General features: G+C 51.8%; 8 protein-coding genes across 8 annotated transcripts; 5 read left to right on the top strand and 3 right to left on the bottom strand.

Moving 5' to 3' along the window:
- Positions 1-81: 81 nt before the first annotated feature.
- T310_3648 (uncharacterized protein) lies at positions 82-1,616 on the top strand (the record flags this gene model as incomplete). Its single annotated transcript, XM_013473476.1, has 3 exons — positions 82-366; positions 401-701; positions 739-1,616. The coding sequence occupies 3 exons, from the start codon at positions 82-84 to the stop codon at positions 1,614-1,616; spliced, it is 1,464 nt and encodes a 487-aa protein (XP_013328930.1).
- Positions 1,617-2,669: 1,053 nt separating this feature from the next.
- On the top strand, positions 2,670-3,630 carry T310_3647 (Conserved mitochondrial protein; the record flags this gene model as incomplete). Its single annotated transcript, XM_013473475.1, has 4 exons — positions 2,670-2,828; positions 2,895-3,038; positions 3,110-3,195; positions 3,258-3,630. The coding sequence occupies 4 exons, from the start codon at positions 2,670-2,672 to the stop codon at positions 3,628-3,630; spliced, it is 762 nt and encodes a 253-aa protein (XP_013328929.1).
- Positions 3,631-4,134: 504 nt separating this feature from the next.
- T310_3646 (3-oxoacid CoA-transferase) lies at positions 4,135-6,198 on the top strand (the record flags this gene model as incomplete). Its single annotated transcript, XM_013473474.1, has 7 exons — positions 4,135-4,438; positions 4,498-4,779; positions 4,846-5,047; positions 5,119-5,653; positions 5,715-5,768; positions 5,833-6,003; positions 6,064-6,198. 7 exons carry the CDS (start codon positions 4,135-4,137, stop codon positions 6,196-6,198), a joined length of 1,683 nt encoding a protein of 560 aa, XP_013328928.1.
- A 2,059-nt stretch (positions 6,199-8,257) lies between these two features.
- T310_3645 (uncharacterized protein) lies at positions 8,258-9,210 on the bottom strand (the record flags this gene model as incomplete). The annotated part of the gene is made up of 3 exons (XM_013473473.1): positions 8,258-8,617; positions 8,707-8,789; positions 8,859-9,210. The coding sequence occupies 3 exons, from the start codon at positions 9,208-9,210 to the stop codon at positions 8,258-8,260; spliced, it is 795 nt and encodes a 264-aa protein (XP_013328927.1).
- Positions 9,211-9,951: 741 nt separating this feature from the next.
- On the bottom strand, positions 9,952-11,647 carry T310_3644 (uncharacterized protein; the record flags this gene model as incomplete). The annotated part of the gene is made up of 4 exons (XM_013473472.1): positions 9,952-10,548; positions 10,593-10,925; positions 10,973-11,229; positions 11,290-11,647. The coding sequence occupies 4 exons, from the start codon at positions 11,645-11,647 to the stop codon at positions 9,952-9,954; spliced, it is 1,545 nt and encodes a 514-aa protein (XP_013328926.1).
- Positions 11,648-13,029: 1,382 nt separating this feature from the next.
- On the top strand, positions 13,030-15,149 carry T310_3643 (RNA polymerase II mediator complex component SRB4; the record flags this gene model as incomplete). Its single annotated transcript, XM_013473471.1, has 3 exons — positions 13,030-13,331; positions 13,398-13,783; positions 13,840-15,149. 3 exons carry the CDS (start codon positions 13,030-13,032, stop codon positions 15,147-15,149), a joined length of 1,998 nt encoding a protein of 665 aa, XP_013328925.1.
- Positions 15,150-15,534: 385 nt separating this feature from the next.
- T310_3642 (IMP-specific 5'-nucleotidase 1) lies at positions 15,535-17,240 on the bottom strand (the record flags this gene model as incomplete). The annotated part of the gene is made up of 7 exons (XM_013473470.1): positions 15,535-15,627; positions 15,680-15,819; positions 15,873-16,476; positions 16,714-16,875; positions 17,057-17,077; positions 17,157-17,167; positions 17,216-17,240. The coding sequence occupies 7 exons, from the start codon at positions 17,238-17,240 to the stop codon at positions 15,535-15,537; spliced, it is 1,056 nt and encodes a 351-aa protein (XP_013328924.1).
- Positions 17,241-18,189: 949 nt separating this feature from the next.
- T310_3641 (uncharacterized protein) lies at positions 18,190-19,020 on the top strand (the record flags this gene model as incomplete). Its single annotated transcript, XM_013473469.1, has 1 exon — positions 18,190-19,020. The coding sequence occupies one exon, from the start codon at positions 18,190-18,192 to the stop codon at positions 19,018-19,020; it is 831 nt and encodes a 276-aa protein (XP_013328923.1).
- Between the last annotated feature and the right edge of the window lie 263 nt (positions 19,021-19,283).

The raw sequence follows: 19,283 nt of genomic DNA, 5'->3' as shown, positions 1-19,283 counted from the left end.
ATGCCCAGTATACGCCATATCACTCATACTGATGAGGATAGCATGTGAAGAACCACAGATAGCCTCAACTTCGATCTCACAATGTGTAGACAAAGTCTGGCCGTCGGTCACCCAACATGCGTACTCCTTCTGCATCTAGCCCCTCAACGACATGATCGCGTTCGCCCCTGCGTCGTTTGCGGTTTTCGCGACGCAACAGCGCGTACTGGACGATCGAGCCAACCAGCTGGAACAGCACCAGGTATCCCAGCACGACGCCGTGTCCGACAAAGAAGTGGGGGCGTCTTTCGCGTTGTAGATGTTGCTGCTGACGATCCCGTTCAAATTGCCCCAGCCCACCATGATGCCGAGGGTGATGCCTCGTTTGTACGTTCCTGCTCGACGTGAGCTTGATTCTCAGATCGATGGAGGAATCACCATCCTTACCTGCCGTGTTATTGCTGATCCAGGAGACACTGTTTGGCAAGGCGGGATAGATGCCCATGGCTCCGAAAAACGTGCCAGCGTACCGGGCTCCAGGGTGGTCACACCCCAGCAGCATGCTGAAGCCAATCGCACCCAAGAGCGACACGATGATGTTGCAGATGCCTCGCTGCCGGGTGCGGTCTGCGATGAAGCCGACAGTGACCGTCAGAAGGGCGGCGGCGGCGTACGGAGCAACGCTGAGAAGTTGTGCCTGAGTCGATTTATATCCTACAGTCGTTAGTCCAGGATAATTACAAGCCATTTGGTCAGTAGTTACCCTAGTCAACGTTAGCATTTGTCTCGGAATTTTTGGGAGGTATGCTCACCATTTCATTAATGATCGTAGGCACAAACAGCGCAAAAGAGTACAGCGCCCCGTTCACACCCCCGTAGATCACACAGGCAGTGTAGGTTTTCCAGTCGCGCAGAACCTGCCAGAAATATGCCCATCGGAACTGCTCCGGCTCGACGCTCGTCTGGTGATCGACGGCAAGGCGATGGATGACCTGCCGCCGTTCGGTCTCGGTCAGGAACTTGGCATCCTCGGGGAAGTTGGGCACGATCCAGAAGGCAATCACGCCGATGACGACCGTGGCGAGTCCCTCGATGATGAAGATCCAGGCCCAACCGCCCTTCCCACCGATACCGCTCATATCGGCAATGGCGGCCGCGAGCAGTCCGCCAAAGCTGCCAGCCAACGCGGCGGCGGAGAAGAAGATGGCGACGCGGACACCCAGCTCGGATCGCTTGTACCAGCAGGACATGATGTAGCTCACGCCGGGGAAGAGGCCGGCCTCTGCGAGACCAAGGAAAAAGCGCGCGGCGATCAGACCGGCTGCGTTGTGCACCAGACCCATGCAGGTCATACAGATGCCCTGGAGTCGTCAGTCTCGAATCAGCCCTCAGCAGGGAAAGATGCATACCCAAATGACCATAATGGTGGGAATAAACACTCTGGGGGTGAATTTCTTGAGCAGGACATTGCTGACCGACTCGAAGAGGGCGTACGAGACAAAGAAGACACTGAGCGCGGCATTGTACTGGCTATTGCTCATGTGGAGGTCTTGTTGCAGGTTATCGAGCTTGGCATTGCCGATATTTGTGCGATCGAGGAAGCTATAAGTTATAACCAAGTGAGAAGTGATTCGTAGTCATTGACGTCGTGTTTGCACTCCTTACCACAAGAGATAAAGGAAAGACAGGATCGGAACGACTCTGAGGTCGATCTTGCGCAGCAATTTCCGGTGCTGCGTCTGTTAGCTTGGTGAGAGTAAAGGTTGCGTGCAGCACTCACGCTCTGCTCCTTCTCCTCCTCCGTCAATCCCTCATCCGGGTCCAGCATCTTCACGTCGCCTTTCTCGGCCACGTCGACATGTTCGGCGTCGACGACGTACTGGCCAGGTTTGGACTGTTTGTCGGGGGAGGAAGTGGGAGGTGGGCTTCCCATGTCGAACTTGACAGCACGGAAGAAAAACAGACACTCAGACTCTAACAGAGGATTTAGAGACCTTTCATATCCTCAATCCAAGTTTATATATAGCTATAAAAAAGGGAAGTCAGATAAAATAAGGTTTGCCCAGGATATTATTACTGACACTTTCATCTTCTATTCATCCCATTCCACGTTCGTGGAGCAAAACGCGGGGTAAGCTGGCAGCTCGTCGCCATTGGCCCTGCACGCCTGTTTGCGGGGAGAGTCCGATCATCCACCAGCTGTTAGTCTATTACCCCAGACGAAGCGTGGATGTGGAGCACGCAGCGTGTCCTTGAGCTTGTCCCGCAATTGGAAGGTCGCCAGCGAGGTCTAGATATTTGTGTGGCGCGCGGTACAGCGGAACTTGCCGTTCAGGCGAGGCCCGACTCGCGGCGCATCGGCGCGGCCGGTCGGCATGTCCTTTCGCCAAAGAAATGCCGATAAACACAGTAAAATAGAGTCATAAATTATAGAATAATTTTTTAGCCTAATACTGCCTGCTGTAGAGAGTACTGGATGAATTTACGGAGTAGACTGGAGGTATGTGCATACAGACCTACCCAACTAGGCAAGTCAGCAGCTGACCGCCAAGCATTCGCCGGCCGAACGCCGAGGCTGCCCGCACAGCCAAACTAAACTTACCAGCCCAAACAACTTCAATACTTGATCTTATACTTCCAATCTTTCAATAAGGAATTCCTTTCAGCAATCTGTATACCCGTCCAGCACCATGTCAAAACTCTCTCCCGCGCTGAAAGCGCTGATCAACGCTCCGCACGCGCGGGCAGGCACCGTGCCTGCTCCTCCCCAGATCTACGCCGTGTACCAGAGCATAGCCAAGGAGGCCGAGCCACGGAATGTCGGGCTCAAGGCGTGGTTCAGTGCTGCTGTAGGACTCTACATTCTGTTTATTATTCTTTTTTTTTTCACTGATAGCATGCTAATTTTGTTAAAGACGGCAGCAACGATGACCATGAACTCGCCCGAATCGCTGCTTCAGCTGCACAAGCTGGCTTCGTCGGAGAAGACGAAGGAAGAGGCGGTTTATCTGGCTGAGTTGATAAGAGAGATTGGTCTGAAATGTATTGGGTTTAATGGGGTATGTTTGACCTAGTTTATAGCAAGTTGTTTTTTTCTTTTTTTTCTTTTTTTTTCTGATGGTGTTCGCAGATACCACGCACAATCAACTGCTTGGGCGAATTTCGGGCTGGTCTACCAGACGAAATCACCAGCGCATTGGCAACGCAACCTCGTCGGTAGGGTTTTCCGTCAACAGTCTCAACAGTCTTTTACAAGTTATGTTTGCTGATATCTGCAGCTCATTGAGACCAGACAACATCACAGCAGTTCTCGAACGAGGCCAATCGCTATGGAACTCCATCTACCGGCCGTTCGAGGTGAAGCTAGTCGAGAAGCTGGCCCTGTCGCATCCAGACCTGCCCATTCACATCCTCGAAAGCGAATACGGCAATCTCTTTTCGGACCCGCAAAAACCACCCAACGGGGCAGTCCCCGCCAAAGTCGGCCGGGTGCTGACCTCCATCGTGGCTGTCGCCTGTCTCCGGGCGCAAACAGGGGTTGGTCCGCAGGTGGTCTCGCACATTTTTGGCCTGAGGAAGGCCTACGAAGACGGAACTTACAAGGCGGAGGGCGAGGGAGGAGATCCAAGGCGGAGAATGGCTGGCGAGTAACGAGGGGAGCATCTGGCTGCTGGAGATGGTCGATCGGATCGTCGAGGCGATCGGGGGAGGACGAGGGACGAGTTTTGCTCCGGGTTGGGGGCGAAGTTGTAGCAGGGAACCATATGTATCTGTACATAAATTAGACGATTATGAGCCAGTTTGTAAATATAAAAATAAAAAATAAAGCACTGTAAAGCAATACTCTCGGAGTTTGTCATCTGATAAATATAACTAAGTTAGTTAACTGGTTAAAGCCGCTGCTTTACGTAATTAATTAATGCACTCCACTTAATGCGGGGATTGCCCGATCGCTCGAGCGGATAACGACCGCATTTCCGAACCGAGCTCCGTAGTAGACAGGTAGAGCAACAATAAATAGGTAGGTAGCCCAGAGGGCCGTAGTCTAGCTGCAGTTATAACTAAGTACAGCACATACTTATATAGCGTTCGATGGCATTGCATGTACAGTACACTTTTAGACCTGCGACCAACTTACGGCAGTAACTACAAACCATGGCCAAAGCATTCCCATTTCATCATGGGACCACCACCACTACCTCGACTTTCTTCTTATCGCAATGCAGGATATTACTCTCAAAAGGAAGAGGCAGCAGCAGCAAGAGCATAAATGCCCGATTGGTACCGATCCGTCGGTTCCAGACGACGACGGTCACGTTCCTGGCACGGCCAGCAGATCAGGTGACGGAGCGCAAGAGAGGTGGCAGCAAACTATACAAGAGCGCAGATGACGCCGTAGCCGATCTGAAGAGCGGTTCTGTCGTTTTGAGTTCGGGCTTTGGACTCTGCGGGACAGCAGGTACCAACCAACGGAACAAACCCTTGACAAGTTGAATCTGCCCTGCTGACTTCTCCTAGAAACCCTCATCGCAGCCATCCGCCGCCGAGGCGTCAACTCGCTAAACAACCTAACAGCCGTGTCCAACAACGCCGGCGCAGGCACCGCCGGGCTCGCGTCGCTCGTGCAGTCCGGGCAGATCGCGAAATGCATCCTGTCGTATCTGGGGAACAACAAGGATCTGGAGAAGAAGTACCTATCGGGGGAGATTGCCATCGAGCTGTGTCCGCAGGGCACGCTGGCGGAGAGGCTGCGGGCAGCGGGGGCTGGGATTCCGGCTTTTTACACGCCGACTGGTGTTGGTAAGTCAGCCCCTTTTTTGACTGTACTGTACTGTGGTGTAATGTACGTACTGACTGACGACGCAGACACATACGTCCAGACGGGCGACATTCCCGTCCGACTTGGTCGAGCCGCGGACGGCTCCGGCACTATCACGTTAGAAAAGGGCCCAGTCAGGGAGACGCGAGTCTTCGACGGGAAGAAATACAACATGGAGACTGCACTGAAAGGCGACGTGGCCATCCTCAGGGCTTGGAAGGTCGACGAAGCTGGGAACTGCGTATTCCGGTAAGCCAGACAATCCAACACAATCCAACACAGTCCAACTTCTCGACAGCAATCACTGAGAGGGACTACAGCTACGCGACAAAAGCGTTTAGTCCGCTCATGGCAAAAGCCGCTCGATTGGCGATCGTCGAGGCAGAAAACATCGTGCCTGTCGGAGCCATCGCACCCGACGAGGTCGACTTGCCCGGCATCTTCATCGATCGGATTGTTCCCGCTACGGAGGAGAAGCATATCGAAATCAGGAAGACGCGTTCCGCTGCTGGCGAACCGACAAAGGAGGACGCAGCCAAGCCAGAAGCCCTTGTTCGGAGAGAACGGATTGCCAGGAGGGCAGCCAAAGAGCTCAAGGACGGCTACTACGTGAACCTGGGCGTGGGCATCCCGACTCTGGCGCCGTCCTTCCTGTCGCCGGACGTGAAGGTGTGGATTCAGTCGGAGAATGGGCTCCTGGGCATGGGTCCCTACCCGACGGAGGACGAGGTCGATCCGGACATAATCAATGCTGGCAAGGAGACGGTCACTCTGCTGCCGGGCGCGTCGACGTTTGACAGCTCCGAGTCGTTTGGGATGATCAGGGGAGGACACATCGACGTGTCGATTTTGGGGGTGAGTAGAAAGACAATGAGAAAGAGAATTTACAGTCGTGACTGATCGCTAATTTTCACAGGCACTGCAAGTCAGCGCCAACGGTGATCTGGCCAATTACATGATTCCAGGAAAGGTAGGAAAAAACACCATACCCATAAAACAACGACAGGTTCATTCCCTAACCGATGGATATACAGGTCTTCAAAGGAATGGGCGGAGCAATGGATCTGGTTTCCAACCCAGACGAGACCCGCATCGTCGTCGCTACCGAGCATGTCAACCACAAGGACGGGTCGCCCAAGATCCTCGAGGAGTGCACGCTGCCTCTGACGGGGGCACGGGTAGTCAGTACCATCATAACTGATCTGGTCAGTCCCAACCTGTCTCGTGCTGTTTGATTGAGATTCGCTCGCTGACTCGATGATTAGTGTGTCTTCCAAGTCGACCGCGTCAACGGTGGACTCACGCTGACCGAGCTGGCGCCGGGCGTCGACGTGGACGAGGTCAGAGCGAAGACGGGGGCTAAGTTCCGGGTTGCAGATAATTTGAGGAGCATGGAGTAGATAAACCTGTGCGCAGATGTACTGTATATACGGGACAGTTTGGAAGTATAGTCATATCAGCCTGCATTGATTCGTGAACGTGTTACACTGGAGTAAGGAAATCAGGTGGCATCTCGAGAATCAGCTGACTGGACAAAAGCAGACCAGCTCGACGTGCCATACAAACATCAAATTAGAATCCTTATTCAGTCTTAGAGATATAGCAGGGACATTATTCAGTTCAGAGATACAGCAGGACAGTGTAAAGATATAGATAGACTACATTATACCCTTTTCACCACACATCCATTCAATCTAATACAATCTTTTCATTCAAACCCTACACTCAACAAAACAAGCCCTATCCTATCCACATCCACAGCCAAAACAAACAAAACCAATCCCCTCACGCACATCCTCCTCAAGTACATACATATCTCCAACCCTGACTAGGTCTACTACCGAGTAGTGTCTACCTCGTAGTATACCCACCATTCGCAAAGATCGTCTGCCCAGTAATCCAAGCCCCCTCGGTACAGAGGAACCTGATAATGGGCGCAATGTCGCCGGTCAGGGTGAGCCGGCCGCCCATGCCATTGGACTTGTGGAACTCGACGGCTTCGGGGGTTTCTTGGGGGTAGAAGAAGGCTGGAAAAAAAAGTGATCAGTGGACTAAGTATGACTTTGTAAGGTATGTAGGTATGTATGGATGCACTCACGCGTATCCATCGGCCCCGGTGCCACAGCATTACGCTGATCCGTCGGGATTGCAGTTCTTTGCACACGCCCCTGATGGAATCAATCAGCAAGCAGATCGATTAAATACAACGAAGTCCTTATTTGAGTTGGAACGCACCTCGTAAATGCTCCACAGGAGCCTTACTCCCAGCATACGAAGTATAAAAGCCCGTAAAAGCGCCCAACAGCGCGGTAACGATGGTAATAATCTTCCCGCCGTCGGTGACATGGATAGCAGCTTCTTTGAGGATGAAGAATGCTGCCTTGGAGTTGATCCTGCACCGTCTTGCTCAGCTTCTATATCATATATATAAAAAAGACTATGGCAGCACTCACGCAAACATAGTATCATACTCCTCCTCACTAATCTGCGTAATGGGCTTTGAGGACTTTACCGATGGTGTTGACCACGATGTCGATCTTCCCGAAATCCCGCAGGACGTCCTGGAAGAGCTTGCTGACCGCCGTCGCGGTGGTCAGGTCCCCTGATAAAAGACGACTTTGAGCAAAGGGTATTTCTGCTTCAGCTCCGCCTCGAACTTGATGGCGTCGTTCTTGGTGCTGGCGGAGTTGTAGTGCAGGGCCAGGCTGGCGCCTACGCTGGCCAGTTCGCGGGCGATGTCGGCGCCGAGGTTCTTTGCGCCGCCGGTGATGAGGGCGACTTTTCCTGAGAGAGCGGCCATTGTAACAGGCAATCAATTTGATTGAAACAGTAAAGTATAAAGTAAGTATCCTTTCTGAGAATTCAATAAATTGAGTTGGAAAACTCTCACAACTCTGGGATAGATGCCCTCTTTATATACCTCTATACCTCTATGTAGTTCTAATGCCGTCATACCCTCGGCATCTGAACAAACGCCTAATCTAGAAACAGAGCGCTTCGCATACATGAACCTTGACCGAAACGTTACCTTGGCTCAAATTTAACTCAGGATGCGTTATCTGTATGTGGAATAGTAGATCATACTCCGGAGTAAAGCGCTGTATGCTGTATGCATGTAATCCGAAAACGGAAATGCTCTTCCCCAGCCAATCAGAGCATTCCATTAAACTCACTTTTTAAAGTTTCCTTGCGTTAACTTTGTAAGGAATGTGGATTGGTTTTAACCTGCTGATTGGCTCGTCTGGATTTAATACTAAAGCGGGCAATGAATAAGCTTAGGTATTGACCAATCATCGCTGTTCGTATTATCCATCGAGATTTACGGAGTATCTAATCTCTGCGGAGATGTGGAGATGAAGAACAATTCCAAGTGCTTGCATCATAACAATTATCAAGGTTTCTCCCAGACAAATCGCTTCTCATTGAACTGAGACAAACACGCAAGGCGAGGATCTCGACCTAGGACGCGCCAAGGAAATGACCGGGGTTTGGATCAGGAAGCGGTACCCCCGGGGCAAAGGTCGCCCCAGGGAAGTAGAGCGACGACCCATTAAGGAATGCCGCATTGCGATCAATCCAGATGACTATTCGGCGAAGGAGACCGTCCAGGCCCAGCGACTCCAGCCCCCCACGTAGACTGACCATGCGGGCCAGGCCCTGCATATGCAGGTTGTAAGTATCCAGCGTCCCGAACATGGCCTCGTAGCTGGCCATCTTGGCCACTGCTCCGATGAGTGCGTCGTCCGGAACCTCGCCTTGCTGGGCAAGGGCTTCATTGATGGCCTGCACGCTTTGTATCGCAGCCGCAGAAGATCCAGTCTGAGAGCACTAGAACTACCGTTCACGAAGACGTAATTTGACGCCGCAAGCAGGATGATCACTAGGAACAAGGCCTGCTGGCTTATCACCAGGGGAAACCACCTCGTTCGAAGCAGGCCACGGTTACCGGGCTGGTCGAGCTCGGGAATATCCACGGCCATTGTCGTAAGGTCTGTAGAAGGTTAGCAGTAGCCACATGTACATACAGTACAGTAGATATATCTTTAAAGACAACACGCACAATAATCGACAAGAGGTGCAAACACCGGCCTCCACACAGGATACGATCGAAAAAGATCAACCCGAAACCCGCCCAGCAGGCGAGGAATAGGCTGCAATACCGCGTGCGAAGCTTGATCCTCTTCTGACGGATTCATCTCAGCATTCAGATTCAGCGCAGCGCAATCCAACTCTATCCGGATCGGGAGAAACTGCTCTCGTCTCCTTTTCCTAGCTGCTTCCTTCCTGGCGTGGTGGCTCTGCCATTGGTAGCGGGTTACATGGGAACGCACGGCGGGGTCTTTGCCTGAGATACCGAATTCTTTGGGATTGGTGATGTTGACGAAGCGGGGGACGATCCGAGATGGTGGCATTTTCCACGAGGGTGAGATCTCGTGCAGGTGCAGGAGCGTTAAGGATGTCCTCCTAGTCGTGGTATTTCTCCACTTGTGCGAATAATCAAAGAAATGGTGTTGGTGGTAAGCCCAAGTGTGATCATACAGCTCAGCCCTCACTTTCTTGGTCAGCGATGTCGATCATCCGTCGTCCATCTGCATGTCATCGCCTTGAATGGACGCTGGAACTCCATCTTGCTGACTTTCGAGACTAGAGAGGCTGATATGTGATTCGCAGCAGTCAGGTACATAGCACATTTCATCAGTCAGGTATGGAGTCATTACAATGTCAGTTCATTGCTGCATGGATACAAGATAGTATATTTGGGCAACTCGAATATCTCTTGCAGCGACATGACTGCCCACAAGACGGCATATTTGTCACTAAACTCACAGAACGAACTATCCCCCAACAATCATCTTCTGACTGACTCCTGGTTCTCTCAGGCTCTGTTTGACAATGGCTACAAAGTCAATCAGTACTTTTATTTTCAAGAAGTATGCAATATCAAAGACATCCATTCTGTGCAGTCGCTATATGGAACTGTTATCTTAGCCTTTACCATCGTCCAGGCTTCATCCCAGGATATTCAGGTTCTGGAGACAGAGGATACTAGATCGGAAATCCTTGGAGGAACCCGGGCATAGGCACAAGATCAACCATTATGAAGGAGTACTGTTGGACTATTACTGAAACTTAAAATGTTACTCCTAGGGCAGCTAACTAGAATCAGCCGTGGTCCAGACCACCTTCCCCGAAGCATCCAGAATCTCAATCCACGGCGCTGCATTCAAGCAATTCATCGTCTTCCCAACCCCAGCCGTGCCAGTGCTCCACAGCGGCGTGTTGTTATAGTACGTCACCAGGTTCCCATCACCCTGGAAACTCAGATGACACAAGCTGGGGCTACCGCAGCCTTGCGACACGGTGTGGCCCGACGCCCACACGGGGACGTAGTCCCCCGTTGACGTGTTGTACACGACGACATTGCTGTCTCCCTGGTACTGCATCACGATGTCGCCGTGCAGCGTCGCAAAGGGGGCCGAGTCGGAGACGATATTGAGTCCGTTCGCTTCGTAGGTCTGCTCGCTGGGCAAGAGGCCGGTCGTGCAGATGAAGTTGGTTGCGTTCTGTGTCGCCTGGACGAATCCCGACTGGAGGTCGGTGGTCCCCGTGAGGCCGGGAGGATAGTATACCAGATCGGCGTTTTCGTTGAACAGCGTCTTGATCTCAGCGCTGCAGGTAACGGCGTCTGCGAATAAGGATCTGGGCTTGGTGACTTGAGAAACATCGTTGCCGGTGACCTGACAGTTTTCCTACGTCAGCTGAGTACTGCTGTACTATGAGGAACCGATCTCACCGTAAGACCACCGGTCCACCCGTTGATGGCAATCGGAAACGTGATATTGCCAGCAAATCTGTTGTTTGTGATCGTCGCCGGCCCAGACAGGAAGAACGGGTCGTTGAAGGACCAGACGTACGCGCCGATGGAAACGCCGACGCTGAAGAGCTTTTGGCCGGTGATGACGTTGTCAGTCACAAGGACGTTGGCATAGCTGCCGCCGTACAGGTTGTCGACCATGTTGATGGCGCCAAAGCCTTTGTTGGTGGCGGAAGAAGTGATCGTATTGCCGGTTACGGTGGTGCCGGGAGCGCCGAACAGGACGATTCCTCCGTCAGTGCTGCCGGTGATCTATAAGCGTCAGTGAGAGCCAACAGGCAAGGAATGGAAACACTTACCGTGTTATTCGACACGATCGAGTTGGTACAAGCAAACGAAATGCCATCAGCCCATTGACCATTACCCGCTGCGTTAGTGCCCTCTTCACCACAGGGACCGATCTCATTATTAGAAACAGTAGCATTGGTGCAGGGCTTGCTGTCATCGCCAGACTGGATGATATGAAGACAGCTCCATCCGCGGGGGTTTTTGGACACGATATTCGAGACAACCTGGCCGTTGCTGGCACCACCGATTTCGATATTGGCACCGCCACCTATCCCAGTCAGCATCTCGTTGAGACAGAATAAGAGATCATAACGAGATCACAGCATACCAACCACCATCCCATTGACAGGCCTCGTCCCATCCAGCTGGATGTTCTTGATACGAATGCCATCAAACGAGTTCCCCGAAATCAGCGTGCTGACATTGCTGCCCGAAGCCACTTGGATGGTGGCGCGCATCTCGTCGGTGGGATAGCCCTCGGTCGAGATCTCCTGGTCATTGGCCGTGAAGCTGATCGACTCCGAGATGGAGATGACCGCTCCAGGGCAGAGCTGGACGACTGTTCCGGCGCCACCTTGCTGGAACGCGTTGTTGATGGCGGTCTGGTCGCCGGAGGAGATGCAGGCTGCAGCTGCGAGGGCGAGAAGGGAAGAGAACGAAAGGAGGGGAGAAATCAAGGGAGCCATTGAAAAGAACGAGCGCTTTTAAACAATCATTAAAGAAAGAAAATGTCGAAATATATATGCACAGTTTAGAAGGAAAGAGTGTTAGGCATGTACTTGAAATATGTATGTATGTACCTAGGTAGGTAGATAAGTAGGTATTATAAACAGAACAATCTCATCCCAGATTTAGTACAGAGTATACAGTTAATATATCCTCCACGACAGCAACAGACAACAAGAGAAGAAAGATCTCAAATTATATAAAACAACACAGAAACGAAAAATTGAGAAAGTGGGAAAGAAAAAGAAGAAACAAGCCACCACCTAATTGCCCATGTTTCACCATCCAAAACAAGAATAAGAAAATAAGCAACAAGAAATGCCAAATCGAGTTAAAATTAATTTAATTTAATGTTAAGCGGGTCAGAGGATTCCGTCCAGGGGGAAGTCATCTTGTGACAAGTTGTGACTGTCAGGGGTTGTTTGGTGGAGAAAGTTTCTAACTAAGCGTCGAAGCCGACTTGGCAGATCTAGGTCGGTGTTACCTTAGCTGGAAGGTAACATTATTCAAACTATAATGAGGTCTCTACATAACCTACCTATGCTTAATTTGCTGCATACCGGAGTAACTACATACGGAGTAATCATATGCATGTATGCATATACATGCATGATTTATGTAGGTGTTTCTGGATTATGTATTACTGTCATTATGTACAGTACTACTGCTATCCCGAAATTGAATCATGCATGGCCAGGACAGACTACAGTGTATGACTTGAATGCAACAAAACTACGTGTACGTGTCCCTAGTTAGGCATGTAGCTAGGTAAACTCGCCAGCTAAGCGAGCTTGTCAGAGTCAGACGCATTGGTAATAATCAAACCTATGTATGTTTGTACAGTCAGCAGATGTACAGTCAGCAAACCGGAATTAGTGAGCAGTGGGCATAGATGCTGAGACGTGAGATTTTAGTATGCCGCCCCTGGCTTCTACTCCGTATTAATAATAACGCTATGCTATTCTCATAGATAAAATCTAAGTAGATCTCAGCAGGAGGAACAGATGCTTCGACAGCATTAATAAGCCTGAAATCTCATGACATAATTAAGTCGCCAAGCCCATGTAGTCAAGCACAATGCCATAACTATATCCCTGCAGTTCTATAAGCGTCAGTCTCTGTCTTAATTGCAAGCCAATCATTTTTCTTCCAGGAATGCAGAATGCGGGGAAAACGCGGAGAGCACGCGAAGTCACGTGATGGCTCGGGCCCAGCAGCCGACCGACGCTTCGGGATCCATCTCCCACCGGCGTCTGGCCGATAGGATCGCCGTCACGTTCGGGCCAGCCATCCTGCGTATATACGCCTCCTCTGAAAGGAAGAAATTCTCTTTCTTGCCAGCATGGATGGTGAGTCCTTCACCCTCCCTCTCCGCCCGCTGGTGGAGAAAGGCGGCAAGAAAGACACCCTGCCCGTGCGGATAGCCCAGATCAACGCCCAGCGCGGATCCTTTCGCGACGTCACCGAGGAGAGCTTGCAGGCGGAGATCGAGGCGCGTAAAGAACGAGGCGCCGAGTTGGAAGAAGAAGAGGAGGAGGAGGAGAAGGAAAAGGCTGTTGAAGAGAAGAAGCCCCCGGAGCTGGACGCTACCGAACGCCATGAGCTGCTGTACAAACGTCGTGCAGAGATCATTCAATTCGCGGCGTAAGCTTGGTTCTGAGATCTGTTCCAGGAAACTTTCAGTTCAGTTGGCTGACGACAAGCCTACAGCCAAGCTCACATGGAAGCGATTTTCGCATTGGACTTCATTTCCCTCCTCCTGTCGAAACACATGCCCCGTCAGGCCGAGACGTCCATATCTCCTCACTTGAAGCAGAAGGTCCCGCTAGGCTCGCTGAACGTCGACGTCATCAAGACCCCAGAAAAGTCCGCTTCTGCTCAGCGAGATACAACTACGGTCGCGCGCGGATGGAGGCTGGAGAGCTTCAATGCGGCGGCCAACAAGCTTCTGAAAGCTGCGTCCCGACTCGAGAACGAGGTCGCCGCAGAAACCAAGTACTGGGAGGAGGTGCTAGCAGTGAAGGAGAAAGGTTGGAAAGTGTGCAGACTCCCAAGAGAACGGCAGGCGCTGGGTGTGCAGTACGGGTTTTTGGAAGGTCAGCCGTCTTGAAAACTCGGGTAAAATCCGCAAATAACTGACTGATGGCCGCAGCTACGCCTACTTTCCGCGACCGAGGCCTCGCGTCCTTGCGGCGAGCCGACGACGGCAGTTTGGTATTGGACCGGGGTCTGGCACCATCCCGACCCCGAGTCGTGCGTATTCGGGTGAAGAAGAACAACCAGGTTACTGGATGCTCAAAGTTGTCGCAGTTCATGGCCGCTGCCGACGACTCGATCGAGAACCGCATTCTGCGGTCCCGAGATATACTGTTTGAGGAGGAACTCTTTCACGAACTTACTCGGGAGGCGCGCATCCTAGCCAGCTCGGGCGTCACCACACGGCGGAACCTGATCCAATTCGAGTTCAGCGAAGGAGAAGAAATTCTCTTCGATCTCGTGGACTTGGACGATGTTCCGGACGAGGCGGACGTCACCTATCGGACTCCAGAGCACGATACCCTTGCCGAAGCGGTCGCTCATGCCGTCCGTATTCTGCTGTCATATGCACACCGACAGAACCTGCAGCGGCGGACGCAGATTCCGCCTCCCCTGACGACGAAGAAACGACCTGTTCCAGAGTATCAACTCCTACGACCGATCCTTGCCTACCTGCAGCACAGCTCGCACGTGCAGTCATTGCGGTCCTTCTTACGGGATCTTTACCGGATTCTCAAGTCAGCGGGCCTCAAATCCGAGTACACCGCTGCTCCGTTTGCCTCCCTGGATCTGTTGCGCAAAGAAGGCCATGCGTCCGCAGTCGAATCATTAGTAAAACACTTCCTCGACCCTCTCGAGTCCAGATTTTCGGGAACCATGGCCAACCAAACCAGCACCTTTAATGCCAAAGTCCGCACGAACCTGTCTGGTCCATCCCTGGGGACGGAATACGAGTTCTCGATCCGTCTACCCAACTTCCCCCACACACAGCCGCCATCACGCGTCGGACTGAAAGACGAGGTCGAGGCGGTAATACGGCATCTGATCACGCTCGATCTAACGACTTTTATATCGTCGATCTCCAAGAATGCCTCCAACGCCAAAGCTGCTGCTGCTACTACTCCTACATCCGATAAACTGTTGGTGTGGGAGGCGCCATTCGCTCACCATGGCGAACTCGTCGCGCTCTCTCCATCCACCCAACGCACCAAGAAGCTGTCCCTGCATCTGTCGCGGACCGAACTGACTCTTCGGACGAGCTGGCTCGGAGACGAGTCTGTAGGGGGTGTGGATGATGGACAGAGACAGGCGGGCAAGCTGTTGTATTCGTGGACGCTCGATGATGCGGACAAGCCTGGAAGAAAGACGCTGGAGGAGGTGATTGCGGAAGCATCCAGAGATGAGGAGGTCAAATCAGAGGCATGATGGTTGCACACGCCGAACGGGTTTGGAATGACCACCATAATGACAGGATTCGGTGTCCTAATACCTATCCTGATACTTAATGTATGCATGAAAAAATGAAGATACCCAATAAAATAAAATAAGAATAGAGATAGACCTGGTTCGAAATCTCTCTCTCGTATCTTAGCGTTATTAAACATGATATATCGAATATAAGGACAGGACAGGACAAGTCAATAAGGGTATTTATTGATTGCTCCACAAAAGGGGGGGAAAAAAATAAGGTTCCCGAGAAAAGAAGTCATGGAGATCCCGAAATTATTGCGATAACGATCCAAAAAAAAATTGCTGGCAATTGCAAGTCGCCATATACCTCTGTAAACAAACCTAGGTAGGTACGCCGTGTCTAGTTTCGACCTTCCAATTCAGCCAACTCGTCCAGAAGTTGCACCGTTTCAGTCGGACTGGCGATCCAGGCCGTTGTGCATGCGAGTCGAGCCTAGCCGAAAAATGTCAGTAATAAGAAGAAGAGAGGGAAGAGTAAGGCAAACCTTGAAATCATTGGCACCAGCAGACAGGAATTGATCGCCGACATGCAGCGTCATGGAAGGGTCAATTCCGCCAAAGTACCGCTGGCAGGCTCGAACGCCCCATGACTTGTCGCCAATGTCGACGAAGACGTCGTTCCCACCTAAATACATGTAATTAATATATAGAAATAAAAGAAATCTGGAGATAACGCACCGTTAAATGCGCAAAATGGTAGCCGTCTGCCTACTTCCGACTTCTCTACCATGCTCTGGACCACCAGAACCGTCTCCTCGAGCTGCTCGCGGTGCATCTTGTGCCCGTCCAGGGGATAGATGCCCACCGCTCTCTCCTTCCTCAGGACTGCCGCGGGCAGGTTCAGGTTGCTGACGCACTCGCGGAGCGACGCCTCGGCCACGTCGAGCAGCTCGGTGATGTCCTCGTCCCGCCAGAGTCGCATTTCATCCAGCATCCATTCGCTGCGCTCCACGTACGTCAAGAGGTCTGGAGAAGATTGATTGTATCGGAATAGGAAATTGCTCTCCCCTCCCAGCACGACCAGGCCGTTCTTTTGCTCGTCCGTCAACCCCGGGTGGCTGCTCACGGCGTCAAGGAGGCCCTTCAGGCGGCCGTAATACTTGGATGCATCCGTGTAGCCTGCTGCCGTCACGATTCCCACCTTTTTCCCTTGCTGCAGGAGGCGGATCAGACGTGGAATCACCGGGCTCCCATCCAGCAGGCAGCAGCCATCTTCATAGAGCGTCACGTCACCGTCGAATGTCACCAGTCGGAGTTTGCTGCGGCGGATGAGCCCCATGAGCTGGGCAGTATTCAAAGTCAAACGGATATCATTAAATGATGGAGCCACAAAACGCCGTTTGCTAATAAACCGACGCTGGTCCTGGTAGATAAATGCCTCTTCGAGCATGAGAGGAGTAAAGAACGTCCCCACTGTGGGAACAAGCAGCTTCAATTTGGACTTTCCCGGGCGTCCGGCTTTTTCATGTTCAACTAGAGCAAATTGTCAGAGCAGGCAGCTATTGTGGAATTGGCTTACGGGGATTAGTTTACTGTGATCGTTGACAAGCTGTTCCACATCGCGCATAATCTCCGCATAGCGTTGATGCGTAGCTCTTGCTACTTCTGCCAGTTTGGCGCTCTCCTCGTTAAAGATGGCCGTAGGCTGCGAATGCAGCACGAACGGAACGGCGAGCAATCCCTAAGACAAGACAGCTCCATTAGGTTGTGTGACCAAAGGCAGCAAGATTTCGTTTGCTCCGTCCCAAGGTCCAGTGTTTGGAAGAGAAGCAAGCCTACCTTGATCCATTCGATCTAGATGGATGCTGATTAGCAGACGGGAACGGCATGCTTAAATAGAGATAGACAGGGCTTGCACCTACCAATTGATCGCGACGATGAGACTGGCGGCATCAGACAGGCAGGGATGTCAGTCGTGACAGGTGTTCTCGCCGGACGACCAAGAGGATGGAACGAACGAACCTTGAGGGCGTCTACAGCAAATCAACACAGAGCAATCGTATAACGGTGAAGCTACTTACATTCCACGCGATAACGAGTCGTCATGTTTGTTGATGCCTGGAGCTAGCCAACCTTGATAGCTCCGGGGGCTGAGAGGAGGGAGAGAGCAGGGATGAGCGCGGTCATTAATTAGCGGCAGTCTCTGGCGGTATCGAAGACGACAAGCTCAAAGGGCTGAGTCTAGATCGGTGTGGACAAACACGCGATGATTTGGCATGGGCGTGGGGGAAACATGCACGAGCGAGAGCGGTGAAGGCTATGACGCATTGCCAGGCACCGCCTCGGTCATTGCGGCTGGAGATCAGCCTCCAACGTTATCACAGCCCGACGATATTATTCATCAACAGTGCACAGGAACCGTTAGCCCGATTGCTTTGCTTGCATGAAGCTTTCGTGGCTGCCTCTGGCCACGTGCCCGGTGTCATCCAGCTGCAACCTTGGCCGTCTGAGTCACGACGATCGTCGCGGTTTGCCCGGCCTCAGCTCGCAGTAAGGGCCCTCGAAAGGAAAGTCCATGGCTGCAAGACCGGCTTCGAGTTACCGTGAATGTTATCAATACGGCGGATATGCGGCATTTATCCGTCTTTCTATCTAATACCCGATCTCTTAGGGAGCCTCTCGAGAAGGTCCCACGCGCCTGCAGTACTCATACTTCATCATTCTGACGACGTCAGGATGGTGCGCTTGTCAATTTGCTTAGTCTGTGTGACTGCATTGACAGAGATTCTATCGCCAATTCCTGGTAGACAGGCAGAAATATTGCTGACAGCAGATGGCGGTCCATATAAATAATAAGTGTATGTTACTCAGGCTTGCCCAGAAATCTTCCCTGTCCTCTTCTATGGTACACAATACACGACTCCCTTTTCTCGTGTACTTCAATCTGTCGCACTTGCTACACTATATACATTTATCGACTCAGTAAGATTTGACTCCTCCAATGACTGTTTCTAGCCTGCCTCGAGACCCTCGTCATCACCCGTCAGAAAAAGACATGAGTCATCCATTTTACTCCGTCGACTTTGATCTGCTCATGAACAAGAAGCCTGGTAAAGGAGCATCTGCGGTCTCCTCTCAGAGACCGTCTCCGTTGGCCATGGATCCAGAGAATGACGGGTCGTCGTGGAGGGATGACACCGAATCGCTGTCAGACTACTCCGACAAAGCTCCTCTGCTGTTTCCCTCGAGATCTGGTGAGCCAGGCCTGGCAGACGAACGCCTCCTTTCCCGCGGTCTCCAGGTGCCTTCCAAGTCGTCTCTACTCACGTCTGGCTTCGAATACCCGGCCGTGCTGGCAAACTACCATGTCTCGGAGGATGACTGGGCCCGTTTCACGCGCGAAATTACCGAAGGAGCGAAGCTGTCCGCCCGGCAATGGAGCACTGTGATCGGCTCTGGGCTGGGCACGTTGGTTATCGGCGGAATGATGGTGGGATTCTTCAGCCCCGTCCCGGCCGTGATGGTAGCGGCAAAGACGCGACAGTCCAAGGAGATGAAGAATCTCGCTGCAGCCGTGGCAATGGGGAGCGAGTCGACCCTCCCTCGGAGGATCAAAGAGTGGAATGAATCCTTCTTCAAGCCCCGGGGTGTCATGATCCGCGTGGATCTGCCCTACCAGACCGAAAGCTTGGAAGAGATGGACGTCTGCCCGACTTCACCATCCTTGTTTTCGCTGTCCGGGCGGATATCATCCTGGAAGAATGACGAGGACTCTATCAAAAAGAAAGCGTCGCGTCGGGGAAGGATCGTAATCATCCCGCTCGAGGGACGATCTCCGTCGCAGCTGAGCCGATCGTCCACATTGGTTGATGAGCCGTCACAATAACGCTGATTGCGTTGAAAAACATTTGATGGAATGTCACCCCATTGCTAATATGCGATATTACTTCGATAGGGAACGAGTCACTGTTCGGGAGCAAAGGAGGCAGTTTGTCATGTCTCGAGATCTATTCTTGAATTTTCTTACATCTCATGACATCTTGGAATTATCTTGAATATTGTCTTATGTCATTTTGCTTTTCTTTTTTTTTTATTTTGTGCCTCATATCTCCTTTATTTTAATTTATCTTATTTTAATATCTTTTTCAT

The sequence above is a fragment of the Rasamsonia emersonii genome (assembly GCF_000968595.1).
Source record: "Rasamsonia emersonii CBS 393.64 chromosome Unknown ctg1118621760074, whole genome shotgun sequence".
Classification (NCBI taxonomy): Eukaryota; Fungi; Ascomycota; class Eurotiomycetes; order Eurotiales; family Trichocomaceae; genus Rasamsonia; species Rasamsonia emersonii.
Note: the sequence above shows the minus strand (reverse complement) of the source record. Positions and strands in the feature narration are given on the sequence as shown.